This window comes from Cyprinus carpio, chromosome A23, assembly GCF_018340385.1.
Source record: "Cyprinus carpio isolate SPL01 chromosome A23, ASM1834038v1, whole genome shotgun sequence".
Classification (NCBI taxonomy): domain Eukaryota; kingdom Metazoa; phylum Chordata; class Actinopteri; order Cypriniformes; family Cyprinidae; genus Cyprinus; species Cyprinus carpio.
In genome coordinates, this window is record NC_056594.1 from 14,206,047 (window position 1) to 14,222,753 (window position 16,707).

At 43.9% G+C, this 16,707-nt stretch overlaps 1 protein-coding gene across 1 annotated transcript in view; it reads left to right on the top strand.

Moving 5' to 3' along the window:
- The window catches only part of LOC109088326 (histone-lysine N-methyltransferase 2D-like), a 37,759-nt gene that overhangs the window by 16,193 nt on the left and 4,859 nt on the right, over nucleotides 1-16,707 (top strand). Inside the window, 25 exon segments of the mRNA XM_042713274.1 lie at nucleotides 2-85; nucleotides 164-250; nucleotides 337-498; nucleotides 615-699; nucleotides 793-1,031; nucleotides 1,152-1,225; nucleotides 1,327-1,377; nucleotides 1,467-3,068; nucleotides 3,176-3,343; nucleotides 4,117-4,244; nucleotides 4,358-6,108; nucleotides 6,263-6,386; nucleotides 8,069-8,156; nucleotides 8,235-8,295; nucleotides 9,752-9,984; nucleotides 10,075-13,005; nucleotides 13,084-13,227; nucleotides 13,343-13,507; nucleotides 14,493-14,640; nucleotides 14,731-14,812; nucleotides 14,908-15,083; nucleotides 15,170-15,294; nucleotides 15,385-15,520; nucleotides 15,599-15,714; nucleotides 15,812-16,707. Coding sequence (XP_042569208.1) covers nucleotides 2-85; nucleotides 164-250; nucleotides 337-498; nucleotides 615-699; nucleotides 793-1,031; nucleotides 1,152-1,225; nucleotides 1,327-1,377; nucleotides 1,467-3,068; nucleotides 3,176-3,343; nucleotides 4,117-4,244; nucleotides 4,358-6,108; nucleotides 6,263-6,386; nucleotides 8,069-8,156; nucleotides 8,235-8,295; nucleotides 9,752-9,984; nucleotides 10,075-13,005; nucleotides 13,084-13,227; nucleotides 13,343-13,507; nucleotides 14,493-14,640; nucleotides 14,731-14,812; nucleotides 14,908-15,083; nucleotides 15,170-15,294; nucleotides 15,385-15,520; nucleotides 15,599-15,714; nucleotides 15,812-16,707 — 9,856 coding nt within the window.

Below are 16,707 nucleotides of genomic sequence, written 5' to 3' on the forward strand. Positions count from 1 at the left end.
GTTGAGGCCACAGTCAGGCCGACTGGTCTGCCTGTGGAGCTAAAGCAAGAGGGTGAGGGATCCAAGCCTCCAGGAGATCGAGCAGGTGGGATTTTTAAGATCCAGGTACTATTTTGGCAATGAATGTTAGCAGAACATATTTAACTTGCATAACATTTTGTAGCAGAAGGGCAAGGAGCAAGTGTGCTACTTTACAACAAAGATCAGAGCTCAGGAGATACACATGGGTCTGATGTTCAGAAGAATGAAGGTCATTTCTTTTGTTAACAAAACAAGTGAGGTACCTGGTGTCATGAACAGTTGTGTTACTTAAAAGACATGTCTTTCACCCACCAGATCTCCCTCAGGGACTAGAAGGTCAGGACTCTCAGCAGTTTTTCCAGAAAGTACTTGGACCTACTGAGGGATGTGCCACAAGTGGGCCTCTGCAGCCTAGCATTAAGCCGGTTCAGGAGGGTGATTCAAATCAAAGTAGTTGCCCTCAAAGAAACCTTCTTGGTATGGGCAGAATTTCATATTATTACTTAGATTTGTTATAAAACTCAGATTTTTTTTATACATGTCTAAACTTTAAAAAAAAAAAAAAAAAAAAAAAGACCATAATTTAACTATAGGTGCTTCCTTACCTGGCGCACTCCCCTCAACTGGTATGATGGACTCTTTTTCAGGTCTCTCCCAGTCCCCCTTTTTCGACATACGGTAAGCCGTAGATTTGCTTCATCTCACTTTTGTCTACTAATGCATTTCACCTCCTTTATATGTATTTTTTTTGTTTATTTGTCTAATCTTCAGTGATCGAGGTGGTCTTTTCAGTCCAGACCAGGATGAGGAAAGCCCATGGGCAACACCATCCACTCCAGCCACCCCTTCCACTCCTCCAACTCCTACTGAACAGGAAAGTGATGGCCTCTCATACAATCAGCGCAGTCTGCAGCGTTGGGAGAAGGATGAGGAATTGGGAAATCTATCTACCATCTCTCCTGTACTGTATGCCAACATGAACTTCCCTAGTCTCAAGCAGGACTACCCTGGTTAGTATTAAACAGGCTTTTAAAAGTGCTGTAGAAGGTGCATCTGTTAATTCCTTCCTTAACTTAGTGATCACTTTGTTGCTTAGAATATGCACTTCATTATTTCTTTTCTATCCATAGACTGGGCCAGTCGCTGTAAACAAATAATGAAGATTTGGAGGAAGGTATCAGCTGCAGACAAGGTTCCTTTTCTGGTAGGTGCAAATTTGAACCTATAGTGTAACTTCATTTTATAGTACTTGCTCGGTTCTCTAACAGTTTTCTGTTCTTTACTATTCTTCCATTATTCATTCAGCAAAAGGCCAAAGATAATAGAGCTGCTCAGAGAATAAACAAGGCACAGAAGGTAAGTGGCCTTCTCTTCAAATGAACTGTATAATCATTTAATGTGTTTGCAGTGTAATTGTAAATATTTTTCTTTATTCTAATCAACAGCAGGCAGAGAGTCAAGTATGTCGGCCTATCAAAACTGAGCCTGGCCGTATTAAAGGCCAGCGCCCTAATCTGCACCTCCAAATTCCTCCAGCCTCAGGCTCTTTATCCACTCCCTCACAGCCGAGCTCTGCTGAGAGTCCTTACCCTCTTGCTCCTGACTCTGCATCTTCAGCCTTTTTTACTGATGGACCCCTCAAGACTCCTTGCTCAGCTGATGCACAGACAGACCCATTTTCTAAACTTCCCTCTCAGTCTCCGCACCTTCAGTCTCAGCCATCCACCCCATACTCACAGCCTTCTTCCAGCCCCTTGCCGGCCTCTTCCTCAGGATATCCTTTGCCTGGCCCACAGGGTGCTACTCAGGGACGGCCAGCCAGCTTTGGCTCCCTTGACATGCAACCAGGGACTCCTAGCAGGGCCCAGCAGGTTGACCCATTCTTTAAACCACAACAGCAGATCCCCAAACCTCAGCAGCCCTCTCAGGAGGCCTTAGGTCCACCTGAGAGTCCTCGACCTAGACCTGGTGGGCCTGGAGACTCGCAGATGTTCTCACCGCCTCATACAACCCATTGTGGTGACCCTTACCATGGCCAGCATGGAGCTAGCCGACAAGATCATGTTTCATCTCCATCACCATCTGCAATAGCTTCTTCACCTGCTGGGGTGGGCCCAAATAGGGCAGAAATGAATGCCCCATCTCCACGTTCTTTTGGCCGGCAAGACCTAAGCTCTGGTTCTCCTGCTAGTTTGGACTCTGGAGATGGGTTATTCAAGGCCCCCATGACCCCTCGTATGCATCAGGGGGATGCAGGTGGATTGTCTGTTTCACACCCTTCAGGTGCCTCTCCTAATCATCCTCCTGAGACCTACCGCCAATCTCCCTCAACGTTTTCTGACCCTTACGCCCAGGCTCCCCTCACACCGCGACCTCAATCTGGTGACGGCTCCTCTCCTCTACCCCAGAGACTTCCTGCGCCTCAGCAAGAAGCATATTCAAGATTACCCTCCAGCCCTCAATCGCAAGGCAGTTCTCATTCACCTCTCACACCAGGAACCATTTCCAATGATGTGCTTTCTGTGCAGTCACCAGCCACGCCACGCTTCCAGTCACCTGACCCTTACTCCCGTCCACCTTCACGACCTCAGTCCAGAGATTCCTTCGCTTCATTGCATAAACCCCCCCGCCCATCTTCTGTAGCACCAGAAGGTAACTCCCCCTTTAGAGGTTCACCTCATCCTAGCCAGCAACCCCCCTGTTCACCCACAGTAGCAGATCCGCTCTCTGGAAAACCCCCATTCAGCTGCAGTCCTGGTGTAGGGCTTCAAATGGGCCAGCAACAAGTAGTTGGCCAGCAGCAGATGATGACTCCTCAGCAAGCTCAGGTCCACCTCCCACAGCCACAGTCCCAGACACAACCAGTGGGTGCTGAATTTAACTCAAGAATAGCACTTCCACCTGGAAACCAAGATACAGCTGTGAGAGCAACAGATGCTCCACATTTACCCAACTTGCCAGGGGTGCAGGATATGTCAGACCTGTCAAGTGGACAGGATCCAGCTCTCATGAACCTTAGTCCATCTGAGTTAGAAAAGCACAGACAGGTAAAGCAGACATTATAGATGTGTAAATTTAAAAAGTTTTGGGTAGATTGAGGTAGGTTTTAATTTTACTTTTGTTAATGTTTTGTTACTTTTGTTTTGTGGACCAGAGACAACGATTGAGAGAGTTTTTGATAAGACAAAAAATGCAGAGAAACTCACTTCGCCAAGAGAAGGAAGCACCTGTAGTGGGTAACCCTGGTCAGAGTTGGCCAGGTGGGGAAATGCCGGCCTTTCAGCAAGACAAAAGCCAGCGTGCACCACCTCCTTACCCTCAGGTATTGATAATGAATTAATTTTGAATGTGATGTATTGAATCTGAAGAAAAAAAAAAAAGATTGGTTGCTGTGCTTTTAAAGGGCTCCACAATTCTTTCCGAATTTTTGAGATGTATATCGCCATTACTTAATATTATTACCAAATAAACAATTTTTACAAAATTATATTTTATTTTACAATTCAACTGTCAACTTATTCCATCACAGAAATTTATGGCGGTCTTTATTTATTTTCAAATGTTAATCCATTAAGCTTTTATTTTGGTGGAAAACCAAAAGGATCCCTTAAATCAGGGGTTCTCAGCTCTGGCCCTCGAGGTCCACTTTCCTGCAGAGTTTACCTCCAACCTTGATCAAACTCACCTGCCAGTAACTTTCTAGTAATCCTGAAGATCTTGATTGGCTTGTTTAGGTGTGTTTGATCAGAGTTGGAGCTAAACCCTGGAGGAAAGTGGACCTCGAGGGACAGAGTTGAGAACCCCTGCCTTAAAGCTTCTCTTTTGTTGACAGCAGACAGTTTATAAGTACTTCTCATTACAAGTTTGGGAAAATGGTTGCTGCATATTTAATTCTCAAATGCACGCTGTAAACTACCCAAACTCAGAGCACACTCAGAGATTAATTCATTTGGAGCAACATTTATTTAAATAATTTGCGGTCTTTGTGTTTTGATAATCACACTAAGCCATATCATGATTTTTGATCGTGCAGCCCTACAGTAAACAGCCAAAAGTGTTTTGTTAGTTGGCGTAACATCATCTTTTGTTTATCAGGACAGAGCTGTGGTTGCTCAGGCAGCCCTTGCCACCAGGATGCCTCTGCCAGTGGGAGCAATGGATGAAAAGCTCTGCCGCCCACCTCCTTCAGGGACACCAGCAACTATGGACCCCAGTGCATTAAGGTAGACTGAACTAAATAAATTCTACTGATTTTAATTCATTTTTTGTTTTCACACAGTCCTTGTACATGTTACTTCTATATTGATCATTTCATAATCAACACTTTTTCTTGTAGGCAAGCTGGGCCCAATATTTCTCAGGGGATGTATCCTCGTCCACCATTTCCTGCACAGTGGCAAAACCAAGGTGCTCCGCGGAGGTTCCCACAACCGTCTATGATGGAGGCAGTTCCCAGGCAGCACCTTAATACTCCCATCAACAATCCTCTGAACGTGCAGTCCATGCCGAATATGCCCAATCCTTTGACTGGGGTTCCAGGCACAGGCACAGAGACCGTACAAAGCCATGTGTCGGGAGCTCCACCTCAGTTTATAGAGCTGAGGCATAATTCACAGAGGATGCCACTGGGTCCTCAGTATATGCAAAGGGCGCCTATACCTAGACCACGTATGTTTCTTCCACAGCAGGAAATGAATGCTGCTTTTGTTCAGCAGAATTTACCCCCATCTCTGGATGCTTCAGCAGAGGGAATCCGTAATCCCAGAATTGGGTTACAGCAAGGTGGCATGAACTTACTGATGCAACAACAAAGCAATGTACCCCCTTCTCAGTCTCAACTACAGACTCAGCAGGTGCCCACTACTACATCCAAAACTCCCATTTCTCACACTACTACTCAACAGCTTCCTCAAACAAGTAGAATAGGAGGTCAGCAGACTGTTGTGAATCCGGTTGACCTACCTGAGTCTGACCTAGGGCTAGGTGATACAGTGGCAGAAACTGGAGTGGAGGATGATGATCTTGCTACACTTGACCTGGATCCTGATAAAGGTGATGATGATTTGGGAAACCTTGACAATCTTGAGACCAATGATCCTCATTTGGATGATCTGCTCAACAGTGATGAATTTGATTTGCTGGCTTACACTGACCCTGAGCTTGATCAGGGTGATCCCAAAGATGTTTTCTCTGACCAGTTGCGACTTGTAGAAGCAGAGGGGGAAGGACCAGGGTCTTCTGCTAATGTAGAAATCAAGGTTGAAGAGAAACCAAAAGTGCATATAGCTTCCAAGGACACGCACACAACTGCCACTCAACCACCTTTAAAGACTGAGAGTTCATCTACCAGTACTCCAAAGGTAGAGTCTTCTGATGCCATTAGGCTGTCCTCTGTAAAACTTGAAGACAAGGGATTGATTGAACAACAACAGTCAGGACAAGCTCCTGTTAAAGATGACAATCAACCAGAGACTGCAACTGCTTCATTGAACACCGTCCGTTTAGGTGGTATACCTTTTCCTCTTCCCAGCCAGTCTTTTCCACCAACTGCACCACATCCGGACCTGGGTGGTGATCCACTTGGATTGCCAGATGCTGGCCACCACTCTACAGCAGATGATCTTGACAAAGTAGAAAGCTCACTGGAAGCGAGTGAATTACCTTTGTTAATACAAGACCTTTTGGAGCATGAAAAGAAGGAGCTACAGAAACAACAACAGCAGCAGCAGTTAGGTACTCTACAAGGAGGGATTGTTAGTCAACTTCACAGCATTCAGAATCAGCAACAGCCTGCTCAAGGGACAAATCAAATTATGATGCCACAGCACCACCATCCATCCCAAGGCATAGTGCCTCAAGCAGGTATGGTGCCCAGGCCACCTCACATGTTACCACAACAGCAGCAGAGGTTAATTGGTGCTGCAGTGCCTTCACCTCCCCATGCAGCGATGGGACAACAACAAGGCGTTTTACGGGGTGTGCAGCCTGGTAGAATTCATCCTGGTCTTACTCCACAGCAGCAGACAGCAACACCTACACATATTGTCAAACAGCAGAACTTGGCCAGCAACTTTTTCCCAGATAAAGGTATTCTGAGTTCAACTTGTGGTTATTCTTATTTTTGTTATCCCAATAATAAACTTGTTCTTATATATATATATATATATATATATATATATATATATATATATATATATATATATATATATATATAAAAATATAAATATCATCTTTTTCTCAGATCTGGAAAAATTCATGACAGATGACATAATGGATCCTATTGCAAAGGCTAAAATGGTTGCGCTGAAAGGAATTAAAAGGGTGTTGGCTCAAGATCCTATTGGTGTACAACCAGGAATGAATAGGTACTGTTTTTGTCTTTGAAACACTTTCATAAAAAGTGTTTCGTCTTAACAGTGTTATGTATTTACATTTAAATTGAAAATTGTTAAAAAAAGTTACTTTTTAGTACCCATTTTCTGTTTATTTACATTTACATTTAATCATTTAGCAGACGCTTTTATCCAAAGCGACTTACAAATGAGAACAATAGAAGCAATCAGACCAACAAGAGAACAACAGTATACAAGTGCCATGACAAGTGTCAGTTAGTCTAGTACAGAACACATAGGTTTTTTTTTTTTTTTTTTTAAGAATATGCTAGACAAGAAAAGGTAAGTGCTAGTATAAGTTGGTTAAGTGCTGGCGAAAAAGACAAGTCTTAAGATGTTTTTTAAAAATGAGCAAAGACTCAGCTGTTCGAACTGAGATCGGGAGGTCATTCCACCAGCTGGGCACAGTCCAGGAAAAGGTCTGTGAGAGTGATTTTGAACCTCTTTGGGATGGCACCACAAGGCACCATTCACTTGCAGAGCGCAAACTTCTGGAGGGCACATAAGATTGAATTAGTGAGCTTAGGTATGTTGGTGCCGTGCCAGTGGTCATCTTGTAGGCAAGCATCAGTACCTTGAATTTGATGCGAGCGGCTACTGGTAGCCAGTATAACCTGATGAGGAGAGGAGTAACATGAGCTGTTTTTGGCTCATTGAAGACAACCGTCGCTGCTGCATTCTGGATCAGTTGCAGAGGCTTGATAGTACATGCAGGAAGGCCCGCCAGGAGAGCATTACAATAGTCCAGTCTGGAGAGAACAAGAGCTTAGACAAGAAGTTGGGCTTGCTCTGACAGGAAGGGTGTAATCTTCCTAATGTTGTATAAGGCAAATCTGCAGTACCGGGTCGTTGTAGCAATGTTGTCTGTGAAGCTTAACTGATGATCCATCACAACTCCTAGGTTTCTGGCTGTCCTGGAAGGAGTTATGGTTGACGAACCCAGCTGTATAGAGAAGTTGTGATGAAACGATGGGTTAGCTGGAACCACCAGCAGTTCTGTCTTAGTACGGTTGAGCTGAAGGTGATGGTCATTCATCCAGCTAGAAATATCACTCAGACAGGCTGAAATGCGAGTAACTACCGTCGGGTCATCTGGTTGGAATGAGAAGTAGAGTTTGAGTGTCATCAGCGTAGCAGTGATAAGAAAAGCCATGCTTCTGAATGACAGATCCTAATGACGTCATGTAGATGGAGAAGAGAAGTGGTCCAAGTACTGAGCCTTGAGGAACCCCATTATTAATAAGCCTGTAGATAGAGTTCAGATAGATATAGAGATTCAGATAGAGTTCAGACATAAGAAAACTACAGTCTAGGCAAGTTTTTTTTTTTTTTCAGTTTAAATCAGGAAATTGTTTTACAGATATGACAAAAATGGACATGACATTGAGAGATGCATTATAGTTTATGAAATATGCAATTTTTTTTCTTTCATAATTTGAATAATTTGGTGCACACCTCATATGAGGTAGATGCATTATGCTTTTACCTCGCACCTATATAGCTCTTTAATACAGTAATTTAGATCTAAATATATCATTTAGATTTAGAAGTGTTTTTGTTCCTTTGTTAAATAATTTGCTGGTTGATATTTCAATGGAATTGCTCACTTCAGTTCTGTTTCAGATTTAATTTCGTTTTTTTTTTTTTCACTTTAGGCAACAAGTATCTCTTTTGGCTCAGAGGCTAACCTCAGCCCCTGGAAATGAGGATTCCCAGGCACAGCTTGCACCTGGGTCTTCCAAGGTAGGTTTAGTATTCTTCTGTAGTTCACATTTCATTTGAATTTAATATAGTATCTTAACCTTAATCCTCCTATTTCAGGAAGGAGAAGGCAGCAACCAGGTTCAAACAAGACCAAATCCTCCACAATTTGGCATCATCAGTATGTTTTGCATTTCAGTTTTTTTTAGTATAACACCCCTTCAATGCTATTATTACCCTTTCCCTTATTTATTATATTACGTTATTATATTTAGGGTTGGGAATCGTTAGAAATTTTCCGGTTCCGTTTCTGATTCCGGTTCCATTAAAATCATTAAACAACTATTTAAAAAATAGTGGTAAGGAAAAATGCACAATACTCAACTACTCGATGCTCAATACTGTTTATTACTTACTGTCATGTTAATTTAAAGGTTGGCAATGTCAAAATTCAAAATATATTACAGTATACACATTTTTCGGGTCTGGTTCCATTTAAATGAACTATTATTATGTTTTTTACTATTTTACCATCATTGAATGTTGTGTTGCTGGAAAGTAGTAAGTAATGTTGAGTAATGCTAGTCCATCAATCAGCATGTGCTTCAAAGTTTGTTTTTTACAGTAACATTTTGCTTTTCAAGCAGGAATAAGTTGGTTTGCCAAATAGTCCCTTGAGGGCTAAGACACTTGTTTATACTTATAACCATGTATACACACACTCCATAAAGCCCCTATTTTACAAATAATAATGCAGTCAGGAGATGGTGTGCAATGAGTGGTTTCCACATTTTTAAACCTTTAAAATGCATGAAATATTTTCTATCACTTTGTTTATTACTCTTGAAATGACCTGTACACTAAATAATCTTACCCTCATACTTGCATAACATTAGCAGTCTATTTATTTAGTGGTCCAAGTTGAAGTCAGTATGTATATTAATGACAGGATGGGACAAATATAATGTAATTTAGTGGCAGCAGGTGCTGCGCGCTGCCGGTACAGTCAGACAAAACGGCTTGCACAGTTATCAAAGGCGCGAGTGCGTTTGCAGTCGTGAGAAACGTCTTCAGCAGCTAAAGACACGATGTGGCGCAGCATTGGAGTGGGCGTCATGGGAAACAATGTGCTCAGTAATTAAAGAGGCAAGGTTGCGTTTCTGTTATTTGGTTGGTGACATCCTTTACGGGAAACGCCGAATCGTCAGAACACCGGCAGAAGGCTGCTCACAGTGCTTGGTCACATGTCGCACCAGAACCGTTTTAGGAACCGAAACTTATTGCTCACGGTTCCGGTTCTTTTCAAAAAACAGAACCGGTTCTGAATAAGAACTGGTTCTCGGTTCCCAACCCTAATTATATTACGTTCCCTGTGTAAACACATTTAGAGTTCTATGATTTTAGCAGAGCAGAAAACGATCCAGACAATAAAATGGAGTACTAATTTCTAGTTGCAAAAATTTGACACAATTGTAGAGTCCAGATTATAACATGGAAGTCTGACTATGTGTTGCATAGTAGAAAACAGGTTGCTCAAAATTGTGCAAAGTATATAGGCACACATTCTGCATGCGGGTTATAGACAGTTCAGTTTATTTCATGCTGTTAATGTTCTTGGGCCATCACGCTTATAACAGATGATGCTGAGCAGCACCAATATGAAGAATGGCTTGTGCACACCCAGCAGTTGCTGCAAATGCAGTTGAAGTTCTTAGAAGAGCAAATTGGAGCACATCGTAAATCCCGTAAAGCTCTGTGTGCTAAGCAGCGTACTGCAAAGAAAGCTGGACGTGAATTTGCAGAAGCAGATGCTGAAAAGCTCAAGCTGGTCACTGAGGAACAAAGTAAGATCCAGAAACAGTTGGACCAGGTATGCAAAATATCTTTTTACAAACAAATGAGAGAGATTTTGTGGTCTTGAAAGTCATTCAGCTAATAACAATGAAACTTGCTTCTCCAGGTGCGTAAACAGCAAAAGGAGCACACCAATCTTATTGCAGAGTACCGAAGCAAGCAACAGCAGCATCAGCAAGGGTCTTCCATACTAGCTCCTGGGCCCTCTACACAGGCACCCCACATGCTTTCCAAAATGCCTGGACAAATGATTATGGGCCAACAAGGAGGTCCAATTATTGGTCAACCACCTGGAGGAATGCCTCAAGTAGGGGTGCCTCAGGGAGGCATGCCAGTTAGAATGCCGCAAATGCAACCTTTTGGTGGAGCCCAGCCTTCTCTCCCACTCGGAGCTGGCACTGTGCAACCAGTCCCACCTCCTGTTTTTTTCCAACAAGCCCCTGGAGCACAAGGACCAGATCCAAGAGTCATACAGGAACGACAGTTACAGCAAAGAATGCAGATGGTCCAAAAAATGCAGCAGCAGCAACAACAACAGTTGATGATGGGGCAGCAGCCTATGCCGCATCAACCTCAGCAACCTGGTATAATGAATCAGCAGCCTGGAGCCATGGGCAACCAGCCAACCCAAGTTTTGGTGGGCAATATGGGGCAGCAGCAACCAAACTTACAACAAGGATTAATTAATAACCAGCAAAATCTGCAGGGGTCAATGCAAACGACTCCAGGTATGATGGGAAACCAGGCTATTGGGCAGACGCAACATAATGTCTTGGGCCAGCCAATGACTCAGACTGTAAATATGATGGCAGGACATCCACAGGGTATGGTTGGTAATCAACAAATTGTTCAGCAGCTTCAGAGACCGGGTGGACAGCATGTTGTTAGAGGGCCAACAGCCCAACTCGTGTCTCAACAGCAGAGTGTAATGGCTCAGCGCACACTCATGTCACAGCAGCAACAGAATGCTTCAAAAAACCTTGCTCAACTTCAGCAGCAACAAATTTCACAACTGAAACAACCAACACAGGTTGGGCCCTCTGAGCCACAAAGAGCTTTAGAAACTCCACCATCAGGGAGTACCCAAGGGGTTGCTGAGAACTTACAGCAAGGTGTCCAAGATCTTCCAAATCCTGACCGTAAAGATGGAGGACTACTTAGTCCAAAAACACCCCCCCAGCAGGGTGGACCACCTACACCACTTCAGATGCAACAACAGGGATCTAGTGGAGAGCAGAAATGTGGAGTTGGACAGCCACAGCAACCACATGCATTTCTGGGTCAACAACAGACAGCACAGCCTCAATCAAACCAGAATATTGGAGTAGCAGAACAACGTGGTTTTGTGGGCAATCAACAGGCTGGATCTCATCTTAAAGTACAACCACAGCAACAACAGATTCAGCTTGGTCTTCAGACCCAGAACACCATACAAATAAAACAGGAAGATCAGCAAATGTGCTTTATGGCACAACAGCAAGCTGGTCGGATTGCTGCACAACAACCACAGGATATGCTTGGCCAAAATAGCAGTCAGACTCAAACTACAATGGCCGTCATTACAAATCAACATCAGCAAGCTCTCTTGACTCAACAGATGGGCATTCCTAGAGGCCAGCAGATGATGATGACTCCAAGGCCTGGTGCTCCAGCAGGGCAAATACGTGCCCCTATAAACATTCAGGCCTTCATTGCTCAGAACCCCCAGCTGCGTCACCTGACTCCCAGCCAACAGTTGCAGCATATTCAGGCAATGATTGCTCAGCGACAGCTACAACAAGGCCAGATGCTAAGAATGCAAGGTCAGGCTCAGGGACAAATGCGTCCCCAGGTCCCACAGGGGCCACCAGTTGGTCCACGGATGCCAGGTCTTGAAACCCAACAACAGCAGCACCGCTTTGCATTAGCAGGCAAACTCGGTCCAGCTGGCACTCAACAGCAATCCGGAGCAATGGGACAGTTACCTGGTATGGCTCCACAGTTTCATCAAGGTGTTTCAGGGGCTATGCAACAGCCTTCTCAAGGACCTTTGCCTCAGTACATCAATAGTACCCAGCAGCAGCAGATGCTACAACAGCAACAAGTACATCAGCATCAGATGATGAGGGGTCAAGTACCCAGGCCAGTAATGGCTCAAGTTCGTGCGACGGCACCTGGACATATGGCTAGACCGATGTCTCCTCGTCAGTTAGTGGGTCCAGGTTCTCCTGGAAGCCCGCTTTCTAATCAGCAAAGGCTCATGAGAATGTCTCAGACTCCACCAGGCTCCCAGCACCTTCAGCAACAACAACCCCATGTGGCAACGGCACTGAGCCCCTTTCAAGCCTCTCCCTCTCATGCAGGTTCTCCTGCAGGGTCTTCTGTTCCAGAACCTGGTTCAAGCCCAGCATCTGCACACAAACCTGAGCCAGGCACCCTGTCTTTCTCTAGTCACTTGTCATCGCCTTCTAGGCCAGATAGTGTTGTAGGAAAGAGTAGCCCCTTTAGCCAGATAGGGGGATCAATAGCTTCACCTATGAGATCTCCAGCTGCCAAGACTCAGAGCCCCAACACTGAAACTCTTTCAGCTCCTTTTCCACTCAATGGTCCATCTCCTCAGTTGGCACAGAATCCACACCGAGCAACAACTGCTGCTCAAGTATCTGACGGTCATATGTCTCAACCAACTCAACTGCCTAGTGAAATAACACTGCAAAACATCAAACAGGAACCACGTGAAGTCCAGTGTGACACAGGAGGCAGTGTAGAGGCCCATTCTGATGGCATAAAGAGAGAAATTTCTGGAGAGACAGTCAGTGCCACAGCTATTGCGAACTGTGCTATTCCGGGCTCTAGAAATCAAGCAGGAGATCTCGGATCCCAAATTCAAAGGACCGAGACTGGCCAACAGCTTCTGCAGAAACTCCTTCGAACCAAAAACTTACAAATGGCTTCTCAGAGGCCCTCAGATGGCATTCATAATGAGATAAATGGGCACATCAATAGCAAACTGGCAATGCTGGAGCAGAAGCTTCAAGGAACGCCACGAAACATGGAGGTACGTCCAAGAAAATCACTTGATTGTATGTGTTATAAATTTTTTGAGCTTCTAATTTTTATCTGCTACTGTTTTTAGGATCTGCAATCACTCACAAAGAGAACTCCGATAGTCAAGGCCAAACGTACCACAAAAGCTGGAGAACGTGGGCCAAACTCTAGAAAGAAAACAAAGAAAGAAGAGGTTGGAAAAACTGAGGCAATAATGAAGCAGCTGAAACAAGTGTGTAGCACTGGCTTGTTGAATATTTGATTTCTGTTTTAAGAAGGATGCATAGCTATGATACATTTGGATTACTTTTATGTTAAACCATTGCTCTCTTATGGTTAACCCACAGGGACTTTCTCTTCTTCCTTTGATGGAGCCCTCCATTACAGCTAGTCTGGATTTGTTTGCTCCTTTTGGCAGCAGCCCAGCCAATGCTAAGGCCCAGTTAAAAGGCTCATTTGGAAATGCTATACTGGACAATATTCCAGACTACTATTCCCAACTTCTTACAAAGGTACATTATAGTGGCATTTGTATACCTTTTAGTACACAACAGAAGACTGTCTACACTAGGCTGTGTGTGTGATCCTCATTCTGGGAATTCCAAAGACTTACAGAGTATTCAACCCTCCACAACGCAAGCAAATCACTTGCATATGCGACTAAATTTCCATTCTAGGCAAACAGATAATGTCTTTCATTAGCCATTAGCCATTGGCCAATAAATTGTTAGATTTCACACTCCAGTGTTTGAGTTAGAGGCTAAGTAAAAGTTTAACATATTTCACTCGCCTTCACTCATTTTGAATACTGCCCACTTTGAGAGTTTATTTCAATGGATGCGCAGCGTATTTGCCACACTGTAAACTCTAGTGTGAAGGCGCCCGACTTGCCGTCTCTTAGCTGTCAGTGCTCAGTGTTTCTCTCACACATGCAAAGAGAGGCAGAGCATGTAGAATTGATGCGCTACATGTAAATTACATTCTTTGTTGTATTTTCCTGGAATTATTCAGCCCACTTCTGGTTTCTTCGGTTAGTGGGCAGAACTAATGCGCAAACGGCAGTCTCATTGGCTGGCGCTCACCTATTACCATCACTGTTTTCATTTCAGCAAATCAGGTCAAGCGAACGCAGACAATATGATTAATATTTATTAACCCAGCAGCTCATCAGATCTTACTGTGTTTTGTATTTTTATTAGTAGCTGAATTGTTAGTATTATTATATGAACAGTATTATTGTTAGTTTTTTTTACAGAATGACCAACAACACTGAATGACCAACAATGTCTCAAGCACCACCACCAGTATATGTAAAATAAAAAATGTACTAGCCAATGACAATTTATTGCCAAGGTGTGCATAGAGGGTTGATACTCTTGTAAACAAGTTCTTAAGATGCAACCAGATTGTAAAGACTGCAACACTTTTTTTTTAATTCTTTTTCCAACATGTAAAATATCCATATTTTGAGATGTTCTTTGGTGGTTTTTGTATTAGAACAACCTCAGCAATCCTCCAACACCACCATCATCACTTCCTCCAACTCCACCACCTTCTGTGCAGCATAAGCTTCTAAATGGAGTGACACCTGTAGAAGAACTAGCAGAAGGTCAAAAAGAGCCAGAGGCATCAGAGGATACCATGGGTAAGACAAAGTATTGATTCTGATTCATTAGTGAGCCAGTTTGATTGTGTGACAATTTTTGCACAGAATATTTTTTTCCCCTTTACTTGGGTTCTGTTCCAGAGGAAGTAAAGAGTGTAGACATCCTAGCAGCTCTTCCTACTCCACCTCACAACCAAAATGAAGATATACGGTAAATTACCAGCTCTATAATACAGTATGTTCCAAAGAACAACTAATCTTAACATTTTGTATATGTCAGAGCACTAATAGATTCTCTCAACTCAGGATGGAGAGTGATGATGACAGTGATGCTCCAGACAGCATTGTGCCCGCATCCTCCCCTGAAAGCCAACTAGGTGATGAGACAACACGCTTCCCCCATCTGTTGGATCCCAAAGAGGAGGAAGATGAGAGGGCCATCTCTCCTGTTATCCCCATTATTCCTCGTTCTGCCATTCCAAGTATGTGGTTACATTTGGAACCAGTTTTATTTTGTTTGCTTTAATCTTTAATGACTGACTGACTTGCTGATCCTACCCATGTGCAGGTTTTCCCGAGACAAAACCATTTGAGTCAGTGGATGGAAAAGTTGTGGCCTCATCCAGCCAGTGGGACAAAACCAAAAGTAATGAAGTGTCTGTAACTTTCATGCTTACATCAGCTGCAGCAAAGGTATTTAAATCTCTAAATATCTACCACTACAAAAGCCCTAGTTAATTTTGCATGACAGCATTTAAGTGTTTTTTTATTTCTCCTCAACAGAATATCAACACAGTGATGCTGGCTGTTGCCCAACTGCTGCACATACGTATGCCAAGTTCCTACGAGGCAGCTTTTCCCCAGAGTCCTGGTAGAGCAGGTGTTGGACCTGGGAAAGTACCTGACTCTTCCAACCCAGGTAATGTACTCAAGCTGTCATTCATTATTCTCAAAGTGGTGTTCTTTGTTTTTTCTTATGCTCTGTTTGTGTTTTCAGGTATGAAGGCAGACACTTCTGCAAGCCAAGATGCAGAATGGCTTAAGCAATTTGATGTTTCCCTCCCAGGGTGTACCCTGAGGAAACAAGTTGATATTCTTGCTCTCATCAAACAGGCGAGTTTCCTGAGAATTTCATTTATGTTTTTCGTAAAGGTCCTCTTGCTTTTGAGAAGTACATTACATTTCTTCTGACATTTTCACATATTTGCAGGAATGCCAAGAGCAAGAAGATAGACCTGCTCAGCACTGTTACATGACGAACGTTTCAGATCTGGATGTGCGCCACCTGCCTGTCATTCCTGTCGAGGTTTCTCCACCTCCATCACCATCGCCACCTCCACCCCCATCATCTGCTATAGCTGAGCCAGAAAATATCACTCAACCTGAGCCCAAACCTGAACCAGATGCACCAGTTCAGACTACATCATCCCCTTCCGCAAGCCCAAGTGCTCCTGCTAATACCGAATCTATAGTTAAACTGGAGTCTCACACCTCTCCCGTAACAGTGGAGTCTGAATCTCAGGAGCCTGTGGTCCTTCCCCAAGCTGCTCCATCAGAAGAACAACAGCCTTCTGCTCCAGCCACTTCTCCTCTTCTAGACTCCCCCACAATGGAGATATCCCTCAAACCCATCAAACACCGTAGCAGGCCTCTTTCTGATGAAGAAGAAGAACGACCCAAGGTTAAAAAATGGAAGGGTCTTCGCTGGAAGCGTCTCCAGATAGTCATCACTATTCGCAAGGGAGGTTCTAAGAAAGAGAACAGCCGTGAAGTTTCCGAGCTCATGGAGCGCCTCCGCATTACACTGAAACCAGACAAGCTTCCCCGAGACAAGCGCAAGTGCTGTTTCTGCCATGAGGAGGGAGATGGTGCCACAGATGGTCCAGCACGCTTGCTTAACATCGATGTTGATCTGTGGGTGCATCTTAACTGTGCTCTGTGGTCCACTGAGGTGTACGAGACCCAGGGTGGTGCACTTATTAACGTGGAGGTTGCCCTTCGGCGTGGACTACGCACCCGCTGTGCCTACTGTCAGAAGACGGGTGCTACTAACAGCTGCAATCGTTTGCTTCCCCAAAATTTATAACATTTCCCCTGCAAAACCCG